Source organism: Diadema setosum, chromosome 1 (genome assembly GCF_964275005.1).
Source record: "Diadema setosum chromosome 1, eeDiaSeto1, whole genome shotgun sequence".
NCBI lineage: Eukaryota > Metazoa > Echinodermata > Echinoidea > Diadematoida > Diadematidae > Diadema > Diadema setosum.
The window spans coordinates 37,248,887-37,270,995 of NC_092685.1; the positions used below are offsets into that span (position 1 = coordinate 37,248,887).

The following is a 22,109-nucleotide window of genomic DNA, read 5'->3' on the forward strand; positions in this document are numbered from 1 at the left end:
ATACTACATTGTATGAAGTCTGCTTTGGTTGTGCCTCGTACAGTACTTGTGTACTGCAAGTGAAATCTTATGCTGTGAGTTGATCCCGTTTATGGACAAATGTTCAGACCCTTAACGAACCCCTGCGCTCGCTTCGTCGAATCTGTGCCGAGAGAGATCTGGCCATCTTCTCTCACCAGGATGTTTACACATCGCTGTCTGTCGCTTCCGTGCCAAGGGACTAGTTGCATTTATTTTAAGGAGTTGACCTTTGTGGTATATTCTACAGTATATACGGCTTTGTGATACAGATGTCATAGCTTTTTACATATTTCTCTGTACAGATGCTGCTCAGTTACATTGTAAGTTTGTTAGATTGCTCTTAGAATTGAAATTGATAACAAAACTGCCGAATTTGATGGTATGAAAGCATCAATGAGAGGAATGTGATGTATATTTACTGTTAGAAACTGACTGAATGTTACTCTTGCTTTATTCACCCAAAATATGAATTATGCTAACATGAAGTGATGGTATAACATTGAAGATATACATCTCAAAAGCAATGGAAATTTCATGATCATATGTAGTGACAGATAGATGAATATTATTTGAATTTGACACAAAAAGTTAACAAAAGTGTTTGTGTGAAATTTACAAGTATTTCTTTTTAATGGAGAATAATCATATTATTTTTAGATTATGGTTTCATTGAGTCTCTCATATTTTAGTCTTTCAGTAATGTCTGCCAAAACCTACATTGTAATCTTTACGTGTAGATTTTGTGAATGTGTTGTGAAAAGGTTTCACGCCGTTGAGCATGATTTAAAAATTAAGTTTAAGTAAATAGCTGTGCATTGCGTTGTTTAAGTATAAATTTGTTTCTATTCACCCACTGCCATGCAGTTTGCATTCTATGTGCTGCCCATTTGCAGTGTGTGTTTGTGTTCCTTCATGGTTCTTGGCAAAAATTAAAGCAAAAGGCCAAAACCAAAGTAACAAACAAACAAACAACAACCCTGCCTTGAGGTCATAATGTCTCCCATCCCCTTCCTCCCCACCCCCTAACTGTTTTGACCCCCTCCTCCCCCCTTTAAACATGATGCCCCCACCCCCTTTGACGACTTCCCGGTACAGGAAATGAATGATTTGAGGGACCTGTATTATGATTACCCCGTGGAAGAGGAGGAGGAGGAAGATGAGGAGGAGGAGGATGTGAGTGTGTTGCACCGTGTATGAGACCTGCCACATGCTGACTGCCTTACTGACATGCTTGCTGCATGCTGACTGTAATACAGCTTGCTGACTGACTGCATGTACATGTAGCTAGAATGTCCACGTATTGTAGCTGGCAGGCACTCTCGTTGTTACGACATTGAATGGGAAAAACATGGAATTTAAGCCTATAATAATTTGTGGACAGATTTTGCCATCTTGTTCCCTATGTCTGATATGTCTGTTGGGGCATAGAATCAAGCTTTGAGCATGCACATTGTATAGTAGCAATCATGGTGCATAGAGAATCTAGCTTTGAGCTTGCACGTTGTATAGTAGCAGTCATGAATATGAGTTGATGATTAATAAGGAAAGAATAGGAGAGAAGGAAAATATACTGGTAGCGAGATATATTTTATTGTGATATTCATCTACAGTCTACAGTAGATCTGTTTGTTTATACTAATTTGTACAGTATCCCGCAGTGGTCCAAGGTTTATGTGATAATCATAAATTAGGTGGTGTGTCAAGCATATTTGTTTGTGATATATGCCAGTATATACGTTATGTGTACGGGGGCACAAAATACTAGGATAACAGATTTATTTTATTTTATCTTATTCATTTATTTATTTTACTGTCCATACATTGTATTTGCAACTGCATCTCCGTGAAAGAGAGAATGAGGAAAAAAAAGATACAGGATATGCCATGTGGAATATGTATCCCTGTGACTTTTTGGTTATTTGCTATGGTAACAGAATTCTGCTAGTGCCAGCCAAGATGAGTCAAACAGAGGAAAACATGTGTTGGAGCTTATGGTTCCTGTGTGCCTTACCCCCTGTCTCTGATTGTGCCTGTCAAGCTTGTATTGACTGTTGAATGCTTGTTTGAACTTTGCATCGTGATCAGCCAAATGTCATTGTTTTCTACATTAAAAATCTATTGTAGTCAACAGAATACACTTTTCGTGGGGTTATTTTTTTGCATTGTACCTATTTTTGATATTCACAGGAGCACAAGGCATCAGAGACACAAAACCTTGAAATGCATCCCATCCAAAAAAGCAATAAAAAAATGGAAAAAAAAAAAGAGAGAGAAAATGAAATTGACTGATTCCCTTTATTGGTTTGTTTTTTGTTTGCCATGGTAACGATGTCTTGCAAGTATTAGCCAAGATGAGTCAAACAGTAACGGACACACACGTTCTGGCTTGTGGTTCCTGTGTTACCTTGCCCCCATCCATGATTTTGCCCTTGGAGCTTCTGTTCTATCGACTTCCCCTAGCATGTTTATGCATCTTGTGCAGTGAAATGTAATCATTATCTTACAGGGAAGGGGGTTGATTTTTTGTAAATGTGCTAGAATTGACCAGTAGACAGACCATTGATTAACATTGATAGAAGTTAAGCAGCATTTACCAATTCAAACATGAGAAATGCTACTTTGTGCAGGCCCTTTGGTGTCTATAGTGCACTAAAAATAGATAGATAGATAGATAGATAGATTGATAGATAAATGAATAAAGCTCAACACTACTACACTTCTACTTGAGTCACAACATTAAGTTCATGAACAAATGGAAATTACTTGTTATGCTTTACTGTTGAGAAATTGACAAATTACTACGAGGGTGGGAGATTAGCATAAGCAGAATATGATTTGACAGGTGCTTCCATCGCTCCTGAAGCTTGGGAGGGGCATGATGTAATTTTGAAAAAGGTATTCAACCTGAGATATTGCAGGACTGAATTCCCGCAAGGTATTTTTAGGTTTCTTGCTTGTTTGTTTGTTCCACAATTGAGAGAATAATACTTTGTATTAAAGCTTTTTTGTTTTATTTGCTGCATGAAATTCAGCCTTTGTTATTATTTGTCATTTCCTGCAAGATGTTCATATTGTGAATTAGTGGTAGTCCTACCCTGTATCATGTTACATGTCACATGTCATGAATGGTGTGTCAATATTATGTCTGTTTATATACTATTTCCCAATGTTCAGTTTCCTGCCTGTCGTAAAATGTTGCAAGATCTGTAACAGGAAAGAACTGTCAGGTAGAGATAGACCTCTCTTGTATGATAGTTTGTTATTTTTTTTTTTTCCAGGGTGGAATCATTGAATAGGAGGGTCACTTATCAACACTTCATTTTAGTATTCAAACATTGATGTTATCTATGTTGCTTAATATGTATCTTGATGTTTTTTTGTGTTTTTTTTTTGGTCTCCAATGACCCAAGCCTTCAGGTTTCTTACTTTCAAAATGTTCACTTTGTACTTGATTGTGAATGAGGTTAACAGACATTTGTATTTGTTTTGACAAAACATACAATTTAGAAAAAAAAGACACTAACAGTGAAAAAGAGCAGTTGATGAAAGAGAGCCACTTCATGTTCATGTAGATATTAAAGCCTCAATTTGAGCTTCTATGGTCATAAAATTTGCAATCAGATAGGATTAGAAATTTGCATGTACTTTTAGAAAATGAAAGTGTTACTCAATACTAGTAGCTCTCATTAAGGAAATTTTCACACATGCCATGTTGTACAGTTTATAGAAATGTGTTCTTTATGGCTACTTTTTGATCAGTTGCAAATAAACAGATTATTGCTTTTCCTATCCTTCACATCTTCAGACAAGAAGTATGCATGCCTTTGCATGGTTGAACAGTGTACTAGGCAGCTAGAATGTTTTCCTCATGCCCTAATGTTTTCAAATCCACACAAAAAGATATATTAAATGCATGTATGTATGCCAGTAGTTGAGAAGAACACTCAGGGTCATGAAGCAAGTGAAACGTTACGTGGATGTGCAAACAAAATTTGCTGGCAGGTGGTTAAGTTGACAGATGTTAATTGACTAATCTCCCTGAAGTAATACCTCTTTGAAGTAGCATTTGTATCCAGAGGGATTTGAAGTATCAATACCTATTGTTATCTGCTACCTTGACATACAAGCTACAAGCAATTATGACATCAATATCACTTTTTAAGTCACAGCATTTTGAGATCAGCATAGAGTTGAAGTTGACCGGTGAGTATCATGGTAATATATAAATCTCAAGATTGTAGCAGAGTGTGTACTTTGTCTGTACAAAGTTATCATGTTCAGAAGGTATATCCTGGAAAGAAATTATTAGGACAAAAGAAATAAGTATCTATGTTATGTTTAATTTGTATCTTTCTCTCTCATTGAACGCTAGGCTTTCTTGAGTAGGAGCAACTCAACAGGCCACAATTATTCTCATCGCAGGGCGATGCAGCAGAGAAATGCGAAGGAAAGCAGAAATATTTACGGCCAACAAGCAAGCTTGCATCAGGGTACGTCCCACATCTTGTGCACGTCCCACATCTTGTGCACATGTTGTTAAAGGCATAATTTACCATTTGCAGATGAAACAAAAACCCAGCATTAGTGCTTTAAAATAGTTCTGAAATGTGAGTTAGGGATAGAAACAACCACTGTAAAAAATTGAATCCATATATTCAATGTTAAGTATTGTTAAATACACAAAATGTGAACAATAGTTATAATAAGAATGCTTCTAGATTAAACCGTCTACAGTTACGGTTTATTGAGAAAAATACTGATATCTCCTTATATTTTAGACTTTATTGCAAAAATTTTATATGGTAGGATGTTTTGTGATACAACAGACCTACACATGTGCATAAAATGTGATATCTTGAACATTTTTAAAATCACTGCTCCCAAAGGTAAACTGGACCTTTAAGTTTAAGAGTCTTAATGATAATGATGATGATGATGGTGATGGTGATAATGATGATAAGAATAATGGTATGGTCTTCTTTATCCAAGGTACATGTAGCCATTTCAGTGTTGGCATTGTTCTTCCAGAGAGTCTTGCCACTATTAATGCTCTAACATTGCCAGGTACCCATTTACCCACCCGGGTTGAGAGGGACACGATAGATGAAAACATCCTGTCCGAGGATGTAGACACTTGATGGGATTTGAACTTGGGACCTAAGATTTAAAAGTCAGGAATCTAACCACTATGCCACCGTGCCTCCTCACAATGACTAGTCTGACTATATTTGGAATTATTTGTGTACTGATGTGTATTACTTATACTTGACAGTGTATGTATGAATATTTAAATATCAGTAACAGTTGATCGTTAATCTCAGTGATTGATCATTATCTCCTCAATTCTGATTGGTTAACTTTAAAAAGCAGGGGATTTTGTTTTTGTTATTGAAGGCTCGCTACTAAAGTGATATTTGAAGTTTAGTCTCATTGCAAGGACCTTGGGAAAGATGCGTTGTCCTTACCTTTTTGTATCAATCAAAAGTCATACATAGAAAATGGGTCTTAAAGCATTTATTTCATTTTTTAAAGAAGTCCTATGGTGCCAGTTCCACATACTCCAGCTGATGATGTTTGTGGGAAAACTGTAAATTCATGGCACAATCTATGTCTTTGAGAGAGGGAGAGAGAAAGAAACTCTTCAATTTTGATTTTCCATTTTCTGTGATACCGCAGTACTAACTTTCTTTTGGTGAATAATATTTACTATTGGAAATATGCACAAGAAAACTATTCATATATTGCAATATTTGGCTAGCAGTCTGAACCCGTTGCACTTTTAAAATAGACCTGGCAACCAATGTGCCATCAGACAGGATTGGCATAAAGGCAGAAGAAACCAGGAAATAGCTCTAATTGATTGTATGAGTGTAGGAAATGTGGACCAGATGAGATGGGGTGGGGGGGGGGGGGTGATGCACCATTGGCAACAACAGATTAAAATTTGAATTTCTGCCTACACAGTGTTCAGTTGTTGAGATAGGATGGACTAGGATTGTCAGCGTATAATCCACTCATGATGAGATGTGTCTGCTGTCATCCACTGGCAGAAATATAGACCTATACTGACATGCTCAGAAGTTCATTACAAATAACAGTCTTTCAGAACTTTGTGGTTTGCCTTTGAATGCATGCTCATCTACAAGATGGCATGTTCTATCTGTTTTCCCGTGTTGTAGCCTGGCGTGTTAACACTTTCTTTCCTGAGTCTAGAAGCAAAGTAGGGCTAAAGTGCAGGAAACTGCTGCGACAAAAGGAGTTTCTTTTTTGTAAGAAAAAATCCCCAGCATCCATTCTTCTCAGCACTTCCTGCTTGGTAACTTGGTGCCTTTCACTGCGGGAATGTCGAGTCTCGTCACTCTGTCTGCCATTAGTTAGTCATGCTTAGCTGTCGGACAGGTTGCAAAAAATTTGATGACGGGTCCACCCCCACCCCCACCTCCAAATGACTTTCTCCAATGTCCCCTCGTGTGAAGTCCGGAAGGAGAATTTTTTAAGGGATTATGCGTGATATGATAGAGCCTTGCGAAGTGTAGCAGTGGAGACGTTTCTTGTGGGGTAAGCCTTCCTTTCATTATCACTTCATGTGTTTGAATTTTTTCATCCTCAGTGCTGTAGGGAAACGGCAGTTTAATCTTTGTACTTGAAAATAGGGACACATGTTGCATATGATCTACTCCTCTATCTTTGCTGTAAGATTAGAGCAGGGTTGATGGTATAGATAATGCCTGATTATATTACATTCCACATCTAATGTATCAGAATGGGCCATTACAGTTTGCAGCATAGTAAAGACAGATATATAGATAGATAAAGAGATGGATTGATAATATATAAATAGATAGCTTAAAGATAGATTAATGAGATAAAGACATAGATCATAGAAAAATAGATAGGTAGATAGGTATAGAAATAAAGACATGGAGCTGGAGAGAGAGAGAATGAAAAAAAGATGTTCAAAGAAAAGTGTGTATGACATGAAATGACAGAAAGGGAGGAAATAGGATACTCATGGATAAAGGAACATGCCTGTGAAAGTGAGATATAGATAGGTATATTTACATGGATTAGCAGTGCACTGATGAGCAGTATGATAACTGAAGTTGAGATAAAGGTAATTAGAAAGAAATGAAGTATACCTTCTTTGACATTAATTGTTGAAGTATAAATTATTAGGATGCTTGTAGATATACATGGTATCATTGATAGTTGCATAGATATATTGGCATGTAGAAATGATTTCAGAGATATTGTCAAGGGGGGGGGGCACCAATTCAAATAATGTACATATGCCATATATTTGGCGAGTCTAATTATTGGTGAATGAGAACTCCCCAACAATTTCGTGAGTGGTTAAATTTGCAGTTGTGGAGTACTGTACCGAAAGGAGGAATGTATGCGTGCGTGTCGTTTATGTCGGAATGAGAGTTAATATTTTCTCACGCTTTTAGATTTGTGAATAGCATCCCACTCACGAAATTCGCAAAAATAAAACCTCGCAAAATGTTTGCCAACATATATTAAGGGTTTGCAGGGGAAAATACTTTGTATAGATAGGCAGAGAGATGTTCATGGGTTCATGGAGGTGCCATTTATAGATGGAAAGCTGGAAAAAGAAAGGAAAGGAATGGACTGACAGAATTAGATTACGGCATGGCGTATATCAAAGGTGGAGAAGAACAGATAGCCATTTTGGAAAGTGTTAATAGCTTTTTCCTAGCTACGTATCAAGCATGAAAGATCAGCTATGAAATGAGTTAAACACATGGTAGGTTGTGTTGTGAAATCGTTCTAGGGTGAAGCGGTTGTTAAATCATTTCAGTGATGAAGTGAAGCAGGCAGGTAAAGTGGTAATAAGCTCATTAATGGGGTAAGTGACTTAATAAAATCAACGGCATGGTATGAAAGGAAAGGGGTGAGTGCATAAGAAGAACCAGCTGATGCATTTAGTACATTGAATAGTAGAAGAATCAGGCATCTACATGTATATTGAAAGTGTTAAATAGTAGCATTCAACTGGTGATGCATGGTGGGAGAAAAAACGAACAAGAGTTTATTAAAGCAATTGTGTAGTGAAACCATTGTGAGCTGAAGTGGTCATAAAGTTCTTCGGAGGACAAGACGGAAATGGGTATCACTCACTACAGGAGTGAAGTGAAATTTGTTAAAGACAACCGCGTGATCTGTTCAGTGCTTCAATAGGATCATATTTATAGGTTAGTAAGAAACTAGAGAAATAAAAGAGAGGAATATATGACAGGAATACATGAAAACATACATTATACAGTGCATTGAATACTTGAAAGAATGTTTAATTATATCTGTACTGAAGAATATTGTAACAACGCCTAGCACTATTATATCTGTGCTCTAAAAGTGGAAATTTTTGCCATGTGGATATCTTCGCACATTTTGCGTGTTAAGAAACTAGCACAAAAATAAAAGCATGTGACTGTTTTTACTTGTTATACGGTGTATGTAATGTTCACTATTTGATGTTTTGATTCCGTGGAATTAAAATCACATAATATTCATCTTACCTGGGTGGAGCGCAAAAATTACTTGAGAGCAAAAATTACTCATGCGAAAATTTCTCCTTTTACAGTAGACACTATATGAAAGGAGAAAAATGTGTTGAGACTTCGAAAGCTTTTGTGTGGAAAAATTTTGTAGGATGAAGTGGTCATTAGGACTCTATAAGACATGAAACAGGTATGTTAAAGCTTGTCACAGGGGGTGAGTACAAAATCTAGAAAGATGACGGACTGTCTTATCACTTAATCTGTGAGTCAGTGTCGCTAATTACCGGCTAAGTGTGGGGAGCTGCGACGTTTTAAGTGCTTGGTATCATGTTTCTTCATTGTGAGAAGATTGTCTCATACATGTTATGTTCTGTATGCTCTATGATGCACATACAGAAAGCATAATGCACAAAGGCACTGAAAATTTTCCCATCAGTAGTGGCATTGTGTAATGTGTGCATTTGACAGGTAAAGAACATTATGTGTACTATTTTTCTATTTAGCTTACATGTAGTTCTGCAAACTGCTATAGGAATTATTATGTTTTGAATTAATCATTTATATGATATTCAGTTTCACTCGTTTATGGCTATTCAGGATACACCATTTATGACACATATTTAGATCACATCCATGAATTCCTTGTTGATTCTTTAGCATTTGTTTGGGTTTTTTGCAGCCCCCAGGGCCAAGAACATAATCAGCATATTATGATATGACTGTGATATCAGTTTTAAGAGAAGCAGGAGAGAGAGAAAAACAAACAAACAAGACATTTGATATCATGTTCCGATGACTCATGACGACTGATAAGAACATCCTTCCCTTTGATATGATTTTTATATGATATACCTACAAGTACATAACACCTTATGATATCTTTCAGTTTGTTGCAGTGTTCCCGCAGTATTTTCTTTTGTCTACTCAAAAAGACCTGATGTTAGACTAGGCAGATACTTTCAGTTCCAGTGTGCAATGCATGGTTCTCAAGTATATTTGGTTCCATCTGAATTTGTTGGCTTCACATCTCCGTGTTCTGGTGGTGTAACAAGTCAAATCATCCAGTGCATCAAGGGTTAAAAAGTGACAGTGCAAACCTATGTGAGCTATCCATGGATTTACCCAGTCTTTTTACCACAGCAATTAATCTTTCCTGACACCAGACTTCAATAACTTTTATTGAACCAAAATTTACAGTGGATTCTTTCTTGTCACATGACACTATGGTACATCTTCCTGGAATCTCCTTTCATTTTGCCTTACAGATGTCAGTCATACACTGATACACATACTTGTATGTGACATTGCAAATGTACCGACTGCATGTTTTGATGACAACACAATTTTCAACTTAGTGTCAGATCTCCCTGACATTTTGGAAAACCCTGTATTGCAGCCTCACCTCCCAGATTGCAGATGGTAGACAGTGTTTTTCCAAGAGTTTGTGAAAAGGAAAATGCACTGCCATGGTATTGTCAAGGAACAAAGAAAATTGACCCAGTTCTCCTTCTTTGGAATATTAAGACACAAATATCACCACCAATGTTCGAATAGTCAGCTTTTTTGTAATGTTTCGTGATACTGAAAAGACACATCATAAAAGACAAACAGATATGAACACGTTCACGGCATAATGAGCCCCTAAGACCTGTTACCTGTAGGAGCCTACCACCTCAGTATACTAGTACCCCAAAAATCTGTTCCTTACTGTTTACCCAATTTACTCTGCATGTTTTGCCATGAAGTCAACATACAAAGTGTATTTGTGCATTCGCCATGTATGACACGTGGCAATGTTTGCCTGAACAGGCTCCTACCCCTCAACAAAGCACATAGTGAATTCTGTACTTGTCTAAATACCAGTAAGACTGATAATAGTCTTGACCTTTCACAACTTCTGTTGAGCAATGCATTGACAGGATATCGACAATTCTTGCACAATCAGAATGATCCAGGGCTGTACGCTTGAGAAATGGAAAATGGTCATGATCTTTAAAACTGTGTCATTGACTCTTTCTTTGGTTATTAGAACGGAAGGAAACCCTGGCACAAAAATCAAGCCCTTGTTTTTAATGTTCAAAGAAGACTCCCCTTGTTATCTGGAGAATGTAAAGGATTTAAGCTCACAGATTGTTTATGGTGACATGAGTCGAGAAGCAGATGTTTAGCTGTCTGAGTAGAGTGTTGATGTGATCCATGAAAGAAGAAAGAAGAAGTTGGTAAATCATATTCTTTGCTGTGGAACAGACACTTTTAATAGTTTGATTGCTCTGCATGGATTCACAAAAATCCCTCAAGAGCAATGGTAATGAGGACCCAGAAAATCAATGAAGAAATAGTGCATATCAAGTGTAGTTTACTCTAGAATTGGATGTTTGATTCCTTCTCTCTCTTTACTCCATGTGAGGTGAACAGTATCCTCACCCGTGAAGACTGCCAAACATGATTCATTTTGGTGTGACATTTATGTATATTTATGGGCAAATGTATGAGACATATCCAAGCTGATGGATATTTTCAATAAGTTTCAAGAAAATAAATACTTAGCACATATGATATTGAAAAAGAACTGACAAAGATTTTGTCTATTTGCTTGATCCTGACTGCATTGAATAAGGTAAACCTCTTCCACTCAATGTTGGGTTTGGGCCTTCTATTACAGTATGTTAAAATAGCATGTACAGTGTTTGCTCTGCACTGTGCATAAACCTTTGAACTAAAACACTGTTGTAGTTTAATGTGTGTGAGTAGAGTACTGTGGGTTCAGTTGTGTAGTTATATTGGTAAAGCAAATGTGACCTCTCCACTCCTTGTCAAGCAGTTGTTTATACAACAATCTTTGTAAATGTTTATTGATAAGTAGACATTCGAAGAATCACAGTACAGTTTTATTGACAGATTGAATACATGTAAGCAACTGCTAAATTGTTTCTTAAGAGACAGGACGTGTGTTGGGAAGTGTGTGTTGTAGGGTGAGGGTGGGGGAGATGAGAGTAGGGGGAAGTACCAAGGTCATGCCGAGTTATCAGTTCATCAGTGAGGCATAACTCTGTGCGTGACATTACATCCACGTCCTGTACCCTAGTCCTGGCTTGTTCTCTCCCCACAGATCATAGACCCCAGTCCCATGGTTCAGCGCTCTATGGTCAACCGGCATGGTGGGGTGACCAGGAGGACCATCCTTCCCCAGAGGGCAGCGCTACGCCGGACGACGTGAGACCTCGAGCAAACACGTATTCCACTCAAGGTGTGTCTGTCTGTCTGTCTGTACATGTGTCTGCATGCCTGTGCTTGTGCCTGTGAGAGTGTCTGTCTCTGTGGTGTGTGTGTACAGTCATAGGCCGTCAAGGGTTCAGAGTTTGTGTGCTGCCTTGTAGGATTTATTTGTTCTTCATTCAAAGTGTTACCCGTGTGACACCAAAAGGAAAGGCTTGCACACAAAGATCTTGCTTCTCACATGAGGCTTGTACTTTTACAAATAGCATTGCTCTTTTCACGGTTTGGTCATTTATATAGAATCTCAAACTAATCTGTGAATATGTTCAGTGTTCTTCCTTCCATGAAAGAAGTTCAAGGTTGCCGTCATAATGAATATCTCCGATTAGGTGTCAAACACCTAGTCCAGAGGGTACATGTGTGTCCTGAAGACTTTGTTGCAAGTATGCAGTAGTTACCTCCAGTAAGTGCCTGTATAGAATTGTCCTCACCGGTCAGTGCCAGTCATGATGGATACTGTTGATCTTCGTCAATCTCCAGGTTCTTCAGAGGAGAATCACCCTCTTGGATCATCTTCCCCCATTGAGAGGCCCACGAAGCTCTCGGCCGCAAGCCACGAGCCGGAGCGCGACATCCCCGTCGTCATCTACAACAAGAAGTCGTCGGACCTCCGCCCGACCCAGCCCCCCTCCAGGACCACCCCCCAGCCCCAGGAGCAGGCGGAGATCACCCTCATGGCGGCCAACGAGAAGTCCATCGGTTTCACCATCGACTTTGGCTCGGACGATGCCCCCAAGGTGGCGCGGCCGGACAGCCTCCAGAACTGCATCCCGCAGAACGTGCGGCAGAAGATCGAGAAGAGCACGCGCATGATGGAGGAGCTGAAGGCGGAGAGGTTGATGAAGAAGAGTTTGGAGGAGGAGACCATGCAGGTCAGTGGTTCAAACAATATCCATGTACGTCTAACCTTTACCCGGCCGAGTTGAATTCGTTCAGTCCATGACCTCTGTTTGGAGGGTGACACAACATTTGCTCCTGCAACAATTGCTCTGGTTTGATTTTATCCAAGGACTTATGTTTAGGGTTAGAGTTGTGATAGGGTTTTAGGCTTAGTTTGATGTGAGGATTAGAATTTTGATTAGGGTTATGTTTGTTGGTAGAATTTATGTTTGGCTTAGCGTGCAGATAATTTCATGGGAGCAATTGTCAAGGAGCAAATGTCATGGAACCGTTTGGAGATGTGTGAACTCTTCCCCACTTTTGCAGATGTCTCGAATGATATTGGAATTTCCTTTTGTTGTGTTTTATGACGTTTGTTAGATTCACACCCCCGAACAATTCTGATCTGTTACTGTTGCATGAGTCTTTACAAATTTCAAAGTAAAAATATGAACTCAATTATCACATGATTAAAAAAAAAATGTGATTAAACTTTTCTACTTGCCAAAGAACCCCTTGCTATTTATACATGCAAGTCTTTCTTTCTTTCTTTCTTTGTATGTAGAAGAATGAAAAAAAAAAGACCTAGCCTAGTTGTAAGAAAATAAAGAAAGGGACAAAGTACAGAGTATAATTTCATGATTCTATTTTGAAGGTTAAATGTTTGTGTTTGATTTACAATGAAGTAGTGATTGTACCGGCCACCTGCAACCAAATTGTTTTTGGTATAAAGCTGGTTTATACAAGGTCTTGACATTTTGTTGTAATTGACTGTTTAGTCTATGTGATTTTAAATGTGTGTGATTAGCAACTACGTAGTAAATCAAACCAGTTTCTGACAAAATGAATCCAGGCTACCAAAACCAACTAGGGCTTTAAAGGCTTTGCTTTCTGCAGGTAACAATGGCAGTATCCTCCATTATCACCACCTGTCATCCATAAACTTATGTCAACAACTCACACACCTTAATTCAGTGATTTTGCCAGTAATGTCTTGTCTTGATACACTGGAAAATACCACAGAGCTTGCCTGACAAAAGATAGACTTTGAAGGCAACTTCCAACACAGACACAAAAGTGTACAGATCACACCGATTGAATGTTCTTTCTTGCCTAGTATGCAAACTGCTTGTTGCTCCTTCACAAACGGTCTAGCCTTTTCGGTGTATTCGCAGCTTTTCTCATACTGGATCCTCTGGTCCTTTTCTGTAGTAGCCTGTCAAGGAGATGGATTTACAGCCATTTTATTTACGGGTCATATAAACTCACTATAGAAATGAAATGTGAATTCAGAAGCAAGTGTGAATTCAACTGTCATCATGATGTGAGGTGAATTGCGTACCTCTCAAGGGGGTGGATTTACATGTGTTATATTTACGAGTCATGCAAACTCACAGTGGAATCAGAGTTAGTGTTGTGACTCATCAATCAACTGATCAGATAATAGCACTGATTGGATGAATATTAGGTGAAGGGAAAGTGTACACATCTTATCATAACATGAAGTTTGAAGGAAGCACTCTGCAGTCTTCTTACAATTAAAGCTAATCAAGTGAGTAATTGATGCAATACGCAGTGTGTCGCCACGTTATGACTTGGTGAAAAACAACCAATTCATATTTGAAAATTAAACTTCCCCCCAAGTTAAGCCTGCACCTGCTCTAGTGCTTCCTGGCGAGTAAATCATTTGAAGACGAGCTATATACCCATCTGGATCTTACCCTGGCCTATTTCACAAGTCAGAATAAGGTGACAGATAGATTTTGGGGGAGGGGGAGGGGAGTTTTAAGGGGAGGGATAGAGTGTCACTTGTATGAGAATGAGAGAGAGGAGTAATTTTGGCATTTGCAGACGAAGTAGGGAGAGAAACAAGTGCAACTTGGTGCTCCTAGTTCTTAGAAGGAGACATTCATGGATGCTGGAGAACTCGAGAATACTTTTGGGGCCTTTTTTGCCAAAAATCTGTGAAAAGTTCATGTGCCTCTTGGGTACTCCTGCTATTTGTCACGAATTGCATGTCGCGAGTTTGAGTCATGATGCAGATGTTTTGTATCAAAAGGGTAAGTGCTGCTGATGTGTTTTGCCATTGGTTATTTTGTTCTCGTCAGGCTAGTGTACTGAAGTTTAGTTTTTGTAATTTGTGCTGGTAACTTTAAAATTATTATGTATTCAGATTTCCCAAATTCAGGTCATGCTTTACTTGAGTTTTGAAAGTTGTGTTTATTTCCTATAGACATGAGGGGGAGGGGAATCATAGCCAGATGCAATCTTGTCATTTATATCTTCCAGTTTTGTTTTTGTTGTCTAGGACATGTGCTTGTAAAACTTTCAGCTTAGAGGAATGTCTGATACTCTCAGTGGTGACTTCATATCTGTATATTGTCATTGGTGAGGTTTAGTGTTAGGCATAGCACCATGTTTAGAAGCAAAAAAAAAAAAAAAGAGAGAGAGAAAAGGTTTATAACATGAAAAGCTTACATCCAACTTTACTTGTAATGCATGGAGATGCCAGCTGTTATTTTATAGTATTTTATACAGTTTTTTTTTTCTTTTTTTTTTTCAGGGGGGGGGGGTGGGGGGAGGGGGGAAAATATGTTGCAGGTTTTGTGGAAAATACTTTCTGTGCAAAATTGTATTACTACACATATGATATGAGAGGTAAAAATGCAGTTTTTCCACCAAGAGTATGCCTTTCTGCTCTTAGAATACTGCAGTGCTGTTCACAAGGTTGGCATCTTTGCATGCAACATGTACAGCCAGACAAGGGCTGAAAGAGAGAAGATGATGAAAAAAACAACAACAAAAACAGTGGCAGCAGTCACGCATGAGTCATGGCCTAAAAAGCATCTTTAAGTTTATAGTAGAAAGATTGCTGGTGTGTGTCAGTTGGGCAAACTGGGTATTACAACGTATTTAGGACACTGTAATGATGTCCTTAACCATTGTATATGACTGACAGTGTGACATACTGTACATGAGTGTACATGACTGTTATCACACATACAATGTAGTGCTGGGCCAGCGCATTGATGATGCACCAATACTGTAATGTGACTGATAGTATGACATACATGTAGAGCACATGATAGCACATGAACGCTAAATCACACACATTACTCACTGGTATGTGCGGTAATGTGACTTACAGTGTGACGCAGAGCTCAAGAGGGTATCCACTGTATGTGAATATTATCACACACATTACTGGGTCTGCACTTTGACAATGCATCGAGAACTACTGGATTCAAATCACACATACACACACATACCAGTATCCTAAGCTTTAATGCTACTCTAGAACCTCTTCATTTCCACCCCGCCCCCAAGAAAAATTGGGAAATCAGTACTAGAAATCAAACATTGTCATTTGTTATTGCACAAAATATCTGATTTGTTGTGCAAGCAGTGTGTATGCAACATACATTGTATCCTTGCATGTATACAGTATACCAGTAATGCGGATTTTGCACATCTTTCGTGGAATGTGGAACTCAATTCAGAAAGTTTCAGCTGGAATTTGTTTGTATCTTCCTACAGAGCCCCCGGGCCTCCCCACTGTCTTCCAGGAATGAAGCATGGCAAGGTGGAGGGGGTAGACGCACCCCCAAGCAGGCCACCCCAGACGCCCCTCCTCCAAACTACTATGGTAAGCACACACTCCTCAAGAGTAGCAATCTTTAGAATCCCACCCCCCCCCCCCCCAAACTAGAGTTGTACTTTAACTAGAAGTCTCCTTTGGAAAGACAGTGACCTAGAATCAGGAGTTCAGATATATGCTTTTGGCATGACTGTCTACTTCCTTACTCTTTATATTTCTCCATTGCACAGTTTACTGTGATATTACGCTGAACAGTTAAGGAAAAAAAGCACGAACAATTGGAAAAAAGTTCGAAAGAAAATGTGTCCATTTGCTTCACAACATGATTTAATCGAAAGTACGGATGAAAGAAATTGTCTGATTATCAAAGCATGTACAAACTAGCATATTCAACACATTGCATTGTTCAAAGAAATGTCATTTACATGGGATTATACATTAAGGATATGTAAACAAGCATATGAAATGACAGGGCAAGTGTAATAAATGTCAGGGTTTTCCTGTTAACAGCTGCTCTTTCGAATTCCCAGGATATATCCCAAAATATCATTGGGGAATCTTTCATGGTCATGTTTTACGATAAATGAAAGGATGTTTTCCTCCTATACAGTGTGTCGCCATGTGTCTCAAACATTGAAAGGCTTGCAGTTCAGATTGGGGAAAACACCTAAAAATAAACTTCTGTGACACACTAACTTCATACTTTCTTTTCTAAGCAAATTAAAGAAACCATGATACAATGTTTGTGCAAAATATGTCTGAACAGAGACTTTGAAAGTATGAAATGTTTGGAAGGGAATATCTCTGTTACTCTTTGCTCAAATATACATGGATATCACATAAGGCTTTGTATTCCCATCAATGTATTCTTCAGATTATGTGACCTTTTGAAAGTTTTTACGAATTTTGGTAGTGATATATGCAAATGTTTGTAATATTAAGTTAATTTCTTTTTTTTTTTTTTTTTTTTTTTTTTAAAGGAAGTTTACTTCCAAATATTGTACTGGTACTTTGAATGGATGATTCTTGAAGGAAATGTATCACATCATGTGAATTGTTGCTTTGATGACTACACGTAGTTGATATTTTACTCTCTTTATGAAAATCTAAAAAGGAAACAGAATGAAAGGCAGAAGCAATTTTCAGGAAATGTAGATTATAGATGCCAAACATTCCATTTTTACATCACAAAATTAGATCTCCAGTGTGATCTGTTTCCAAGTGAATAATATCTTTTAACCCGTTGAGGACGAGTCCCGAGTATACTCGGGCAGGTGTCTATGGGAAAATGTGTGTTGTAGCAAAATCAAACCATCCTCAACGGGCTAATATGCATAGCCATGTATAGCCTTGATCATAGGGAAACTATTAGGGGTTATGAGAGAGGGTCATTACCTTCAAAGTGTGGTTTGCTGTACTGCCATCCTTTTAAACCGTGCCAAGGGGGCCCCAGTTCCTGACAGAATGTTTTCAACTGGATGTTCTCAATGAGGGATGAATTATCCCTGCATGACACAGTCCAAAAGGTGATATCTGTTTAGAACAGTTGTGATGTTGTGGTTGACACTCACAGACAGTCTCGGGTCTGCCGTGCATTTTTCTTTGGCATGAGATTACATCACCCAGATATTCTGAAGACACACCCAAATCTGGCTCTTCAATTCCTGAAGGTCATAAGGAACTACATTTTGTTGTTGTTGTTTTGTACAGTCTTTTGATCTGCCTCTTGTTTGTTTGTTTGTGTGTGTGTGTGTGTGTGTGTGAATTTCTACCTCTATGAATGTCAGTAATTTTGTCAAAATGCCAACAATTTAATAGCTCTAAATACATATACATGTACCTTCATCCATTACTTAATGATTCAGTTGCTGCTCTCCCTAGCATGACGAAAGTGATATTGTAAATATAGTTGTCTTGAACTGCAGTGCTGAAATTAAGAAGTGTGATTGATATGTTATTGACTTGACAGAAATAGGTTAGACCCTTAATATCTGCATTCTACTGTTGATTGAAATACAACCACTCATGAGCATGTTTATTCTGAAAACATGACATTTCAATAGAACGAAGTGTAAGTTTGCAATTAAAATGTGAATCACAGACATTTTGCTGGACAGTATGATATACTGTACCTGACATGCCTGAAGGGAGGACATATTTGATTGCATCGCCTCTTTACACTGTTGACTACATTGACAAATGGTTGACACATAGTACTACAAAATAAACCAGTTTACATTTTGACAGCAGACTCCATTCTTAATGTAGCTGTTAGTAGTGTAGCTGTGCATTGCACGGATGGTTAATATTACAGAAATATGAGGATACGTTCATATTTTTCTCGAAAGTTGTTTCTCAAATTAAAGGACTTCATAGAATATTTATTGTCTTGCCCTTTCGCTTGTGACAATCATAAAGCAGACCCCAACTTTCAGCACCAGCAGCGTAAGAACAAGGGTGCCTGTCTGTCTGAGCCGTTGCCTCCAGCCAACCTGCGGCAGAGGACGTTCATTAAGTCCACCCACAAGTCCAAGCAGACCCGGGGCAGCCCAAGTCCAACCACCCCTCTCAGTCCCCTTGAGATGGACACACATGAGAACCCCCACTACCAGGAGGAGGAGGATATCGAGGGAGGTGAGGGGTGCGGGGACAACGTGAGCGAAGCGGGCACCTACACCATCGAGAGCGACTCCCAGTCCAAGGAGGTCCAGGAGGCGCGGGAGAAGATCGACGACGTCTTCGGCGTCGGGAGGAGCGCTGGGGAGGAGGAGGGAGCGGTGGATGGAGACAAGTTGCCCAGCGACGACGACACGGACAAGGATGTCGGGGATGAGATGGAGGAGGAGGAGGTGTTCAGCGGGAAGCCGGATGGGAGACGGAAGGAGGACGGGATGATCGGACCTGGCCTGAGGGTCAGAGGAGATGGGAGCAGCAGGACGGCTGTGGACAAGATTGAAGACATTGAAGGCAAGGTAGGAACAGGTGCCATGACGTGTACATCCCAGAATTGCCAAGTTTGGGCCTCTCTGTTCACCCTTTTTGTGCCACTGAATCAAATGTGCACAAATTTCTCATACATACCCGTGGACAGAAACACACATGGCACACAGAGGGTTTGTCATGTTTTATGTCATTTTCTAGTGAAATGAATCCAGCAAAACCTTTTGAAGCTTGTCTAGTAGAGACACTGGATATTGTCATTAAGATGCATTGTGTAGAGTGTCTTGAAATTGATTCTTGATTTTTAACATGAGTGAAAATTTTAGAGTCACGAAGGATGACAATGATGTCAGTTTGTTGGGGGAAAGGGGTAAAGCATTCATATGTGAATGTGCGTGGGTGATAAGTTGAGGATGACTTGAGGGTAGAGATTATTCTGATTCATTTCTGTGCAAAATGTCAACACTGTCAGGGTCACTTTCCCATAAGTATTGTCTGCAGTTAACAGTTGAATTATTGCAGACACTTAGGAATGTTCAAGTAAGGGGGAAAGTTCCTCATACCAAGAAATGAGGAAGTGCAGAGGAGGACTAGATGTTAGGCAGGTGGAACTTCTGGCAAAGTCATCGTCTTTGAGAGTTACAGTTGTAATGAACTTGGCACATATGGCATGACCTGGACACAGCTCACAGCTGGCAGGGGGACTTTGGATGCATCATGGGGGGGGGGGGGGAGAATCTGTGGTTGGGAAGTGAGAATTTGTGCAGTGCTGTGCCAATGCACAGCTGTAGCAGGCGGTCTAGCTTTGGACATTTTCCCATTTTTCTCCCCTTTTGTAGTGTGGGGATGGGGAGGGGTTACGACTGGATGATTAATTTCCATATCGCTTGAAGTTAGTATGGGAGAGTCAGAAAACTACAGTGATTTATGCATTCATCATTTTGTGATTTCAAGAGTAGATATTCTATTGTCTTTATTCAGATACTTTGTACATAGTTTGTGATGAAAATCATGCAAGCAGAGATAGGCAAACTATCAGCTACAGTTTCGTTCTTGGTATCTAGTTTCGGCTATGTTGTAATGTATTTCATTATGTTATGCTTGGTTTTGTTGTTGTTGTTGTTTTGTTGTTTTTGTTGGGTTTTTTTTTTTTTTGGGGGGGGGTTTATTGCTGATTTGCTTTGATTGATCTGTTAACTGTTGTGTTGTTTTTGTGTCTCTGTAACACTGTATTCACGGGCTCTCTGAAAAACAGGCTCACCTGGCTGATCGAGGGCATTTTATCCCGTGATTAAATAAAATCAAACAAACAAACAAACTCTCTTTGAAAGTTTACCATGAAAGTATGGATATTTTTGAAGTTTTATCTACTGTCAGGGGACTGTCAGTTGTTCAGTCCCAAATGTGTGCTTGTCATTCATTGCAAGTCTTGCATTCCTAAATGGGATATAATAGATATATGCAAGAATGCAAGTCTAGAATTTCTATTTGTATTTCTGTTTGCATACATTTGTCTTGTCTCTATTGTTGCAAGTGCTTCAACTTTTCAACTGTGACAAGATATGGCTCAAACAGTCAAAATGAAAAATACTGGTATTGCACTCACCAAAACTGTGCATTAAATATGTTTTCTCTCATACACAGATCAAGAACTTTGCATAAGTCAGCATACTTCTGCTTGCGTAGTCTGGGTGCTCTTGAATTTTTATGAAATGGGCATAAAAATCTAATCGGTGGCTAGTGCATTGTATTGTAATTACCACTACCTCTATCTTGATGGCATCAATTTGTGCATAATATGTGAATGTGCATATCATCTTACATGTTCTATGTACAGACAGTGTGATATAAGTGGGGTATCAGTATGAGCTGCAGAAATGTTCTTGCTTCATTGATGTCTAGACAGCGTTTGGGGATACCTTCCTGATGACATTGTCTTTTAAGTCAATTTTTTCCTATATAAAAAGAAAGAAATGTCTTAAATGTTACTTTTAGCAGAGACAGGGGGGTCCAGGCACCCCCCACTGGGTCCACCAGTGGGCCTCCATGACGACCAACTCCACCCCTCACTCCACCAGCAGCGACAGGCAGCAGGTTCTCTCGCCCGACAGGCACGCCCCTCCTACCCAGATCACGGCTGAATTCGAGGATGAGCATTCCTCCAAGATGAATGAGAGAGGTAAATGGGTTCAACTTCTCTCTTTGAATGCATAGTGCATGTTTTTACAGTGTGTTCTAGAAGGGAATGTTTTACACTCTTGACCTCAATGATGTACCAATTTGTATTGTAATCAACCAAATCAAACATATTCATACAATTTGTGAGTCTGTATGTGGTGGGTGTATGTATGTTTTTATGCATGTGTATGTTTGTTTTATGTGCATGCATGAGTGTATGTGTGTGTGTGTGCATGTGTTTGTGTGTGCACCTGCGTGGCTTTTTTATGCCTCCGCCACGAAGTGGTGCCGGAGGCATTATGTTTTCGGGTTGTCCGTCCGTCCGTCCGTCCGTCCTTCCGTCCGTCCGTCCGTCCGTCCTTCCGTCCGTCCGTCCGTCCGTCCTTCCGTCCGTCCGTAATGAATTTTGTGGACGAGGTAACTATCAAAACTCGTTGAGGTATCCTAATGAAACTTGGCATGTATGTGTATTAGGGGGTGAAGTTGTGCCTATCAACTTTTGGGTGCACATGCTCAAGGTCAAAGGTCAAAAGGTCAAGGTCAAATACATAAAATTTCACTATTTCCACCGTATCTATTGAATGCCTGAAGATATTTTCTTGAAACTTAGTGTATACATGTATTACCCAATAAAGATTCTCTGGTGAAAGTTTGGGTCATGAGGTCAAAGGTCAAAGGTCAAAAGGTCAGGGTCA

At 39.2% G+C, this 22,109-nt stretch overlaps 1 protein-coding gene across 1 annotated transcript in view; it reads left to right on the forward strand.

Moving 5' to 3' along the window:
• LOC140235863 (uncharacterized) overlaps nucleotides 1-22,109 on the forward strand; it is a 77,251-nt gene that overhangs the window by 28,618 nt on the left and 26,524 nt on the right. The window contains exons 5-10 of the mRNA XM_072315863.1: nucleotides 4,394-4,511; nucleotides 11,653-11,790; nucleotides 12,300-12,691; nucleotides 16,236-16,344; nucleotides 18,715-19,268; nucleotides 21,235-21,415. Of these exons, the coding sequence (XP_072171964.1) occupies nucleotides 4,394-4,511; nucleotides 11,653-11,790; nucleotides 12,300-12,691; nucleotides 16,236-16,344; nucleotides 18,715-19,268; nucleotides 21,235-21,415 (1,492 nt within the window). The remainder of the gene's footprint in view (nucleotides 1-4,393; nucleotides 4,512-11,652; nucleotides 11,791-12,299; nucleotides 12,692-16,235; nucleotides 16,345-18,714; nucleotides 19,269-21,234; nucleotides 21,416-22,109) is intronic.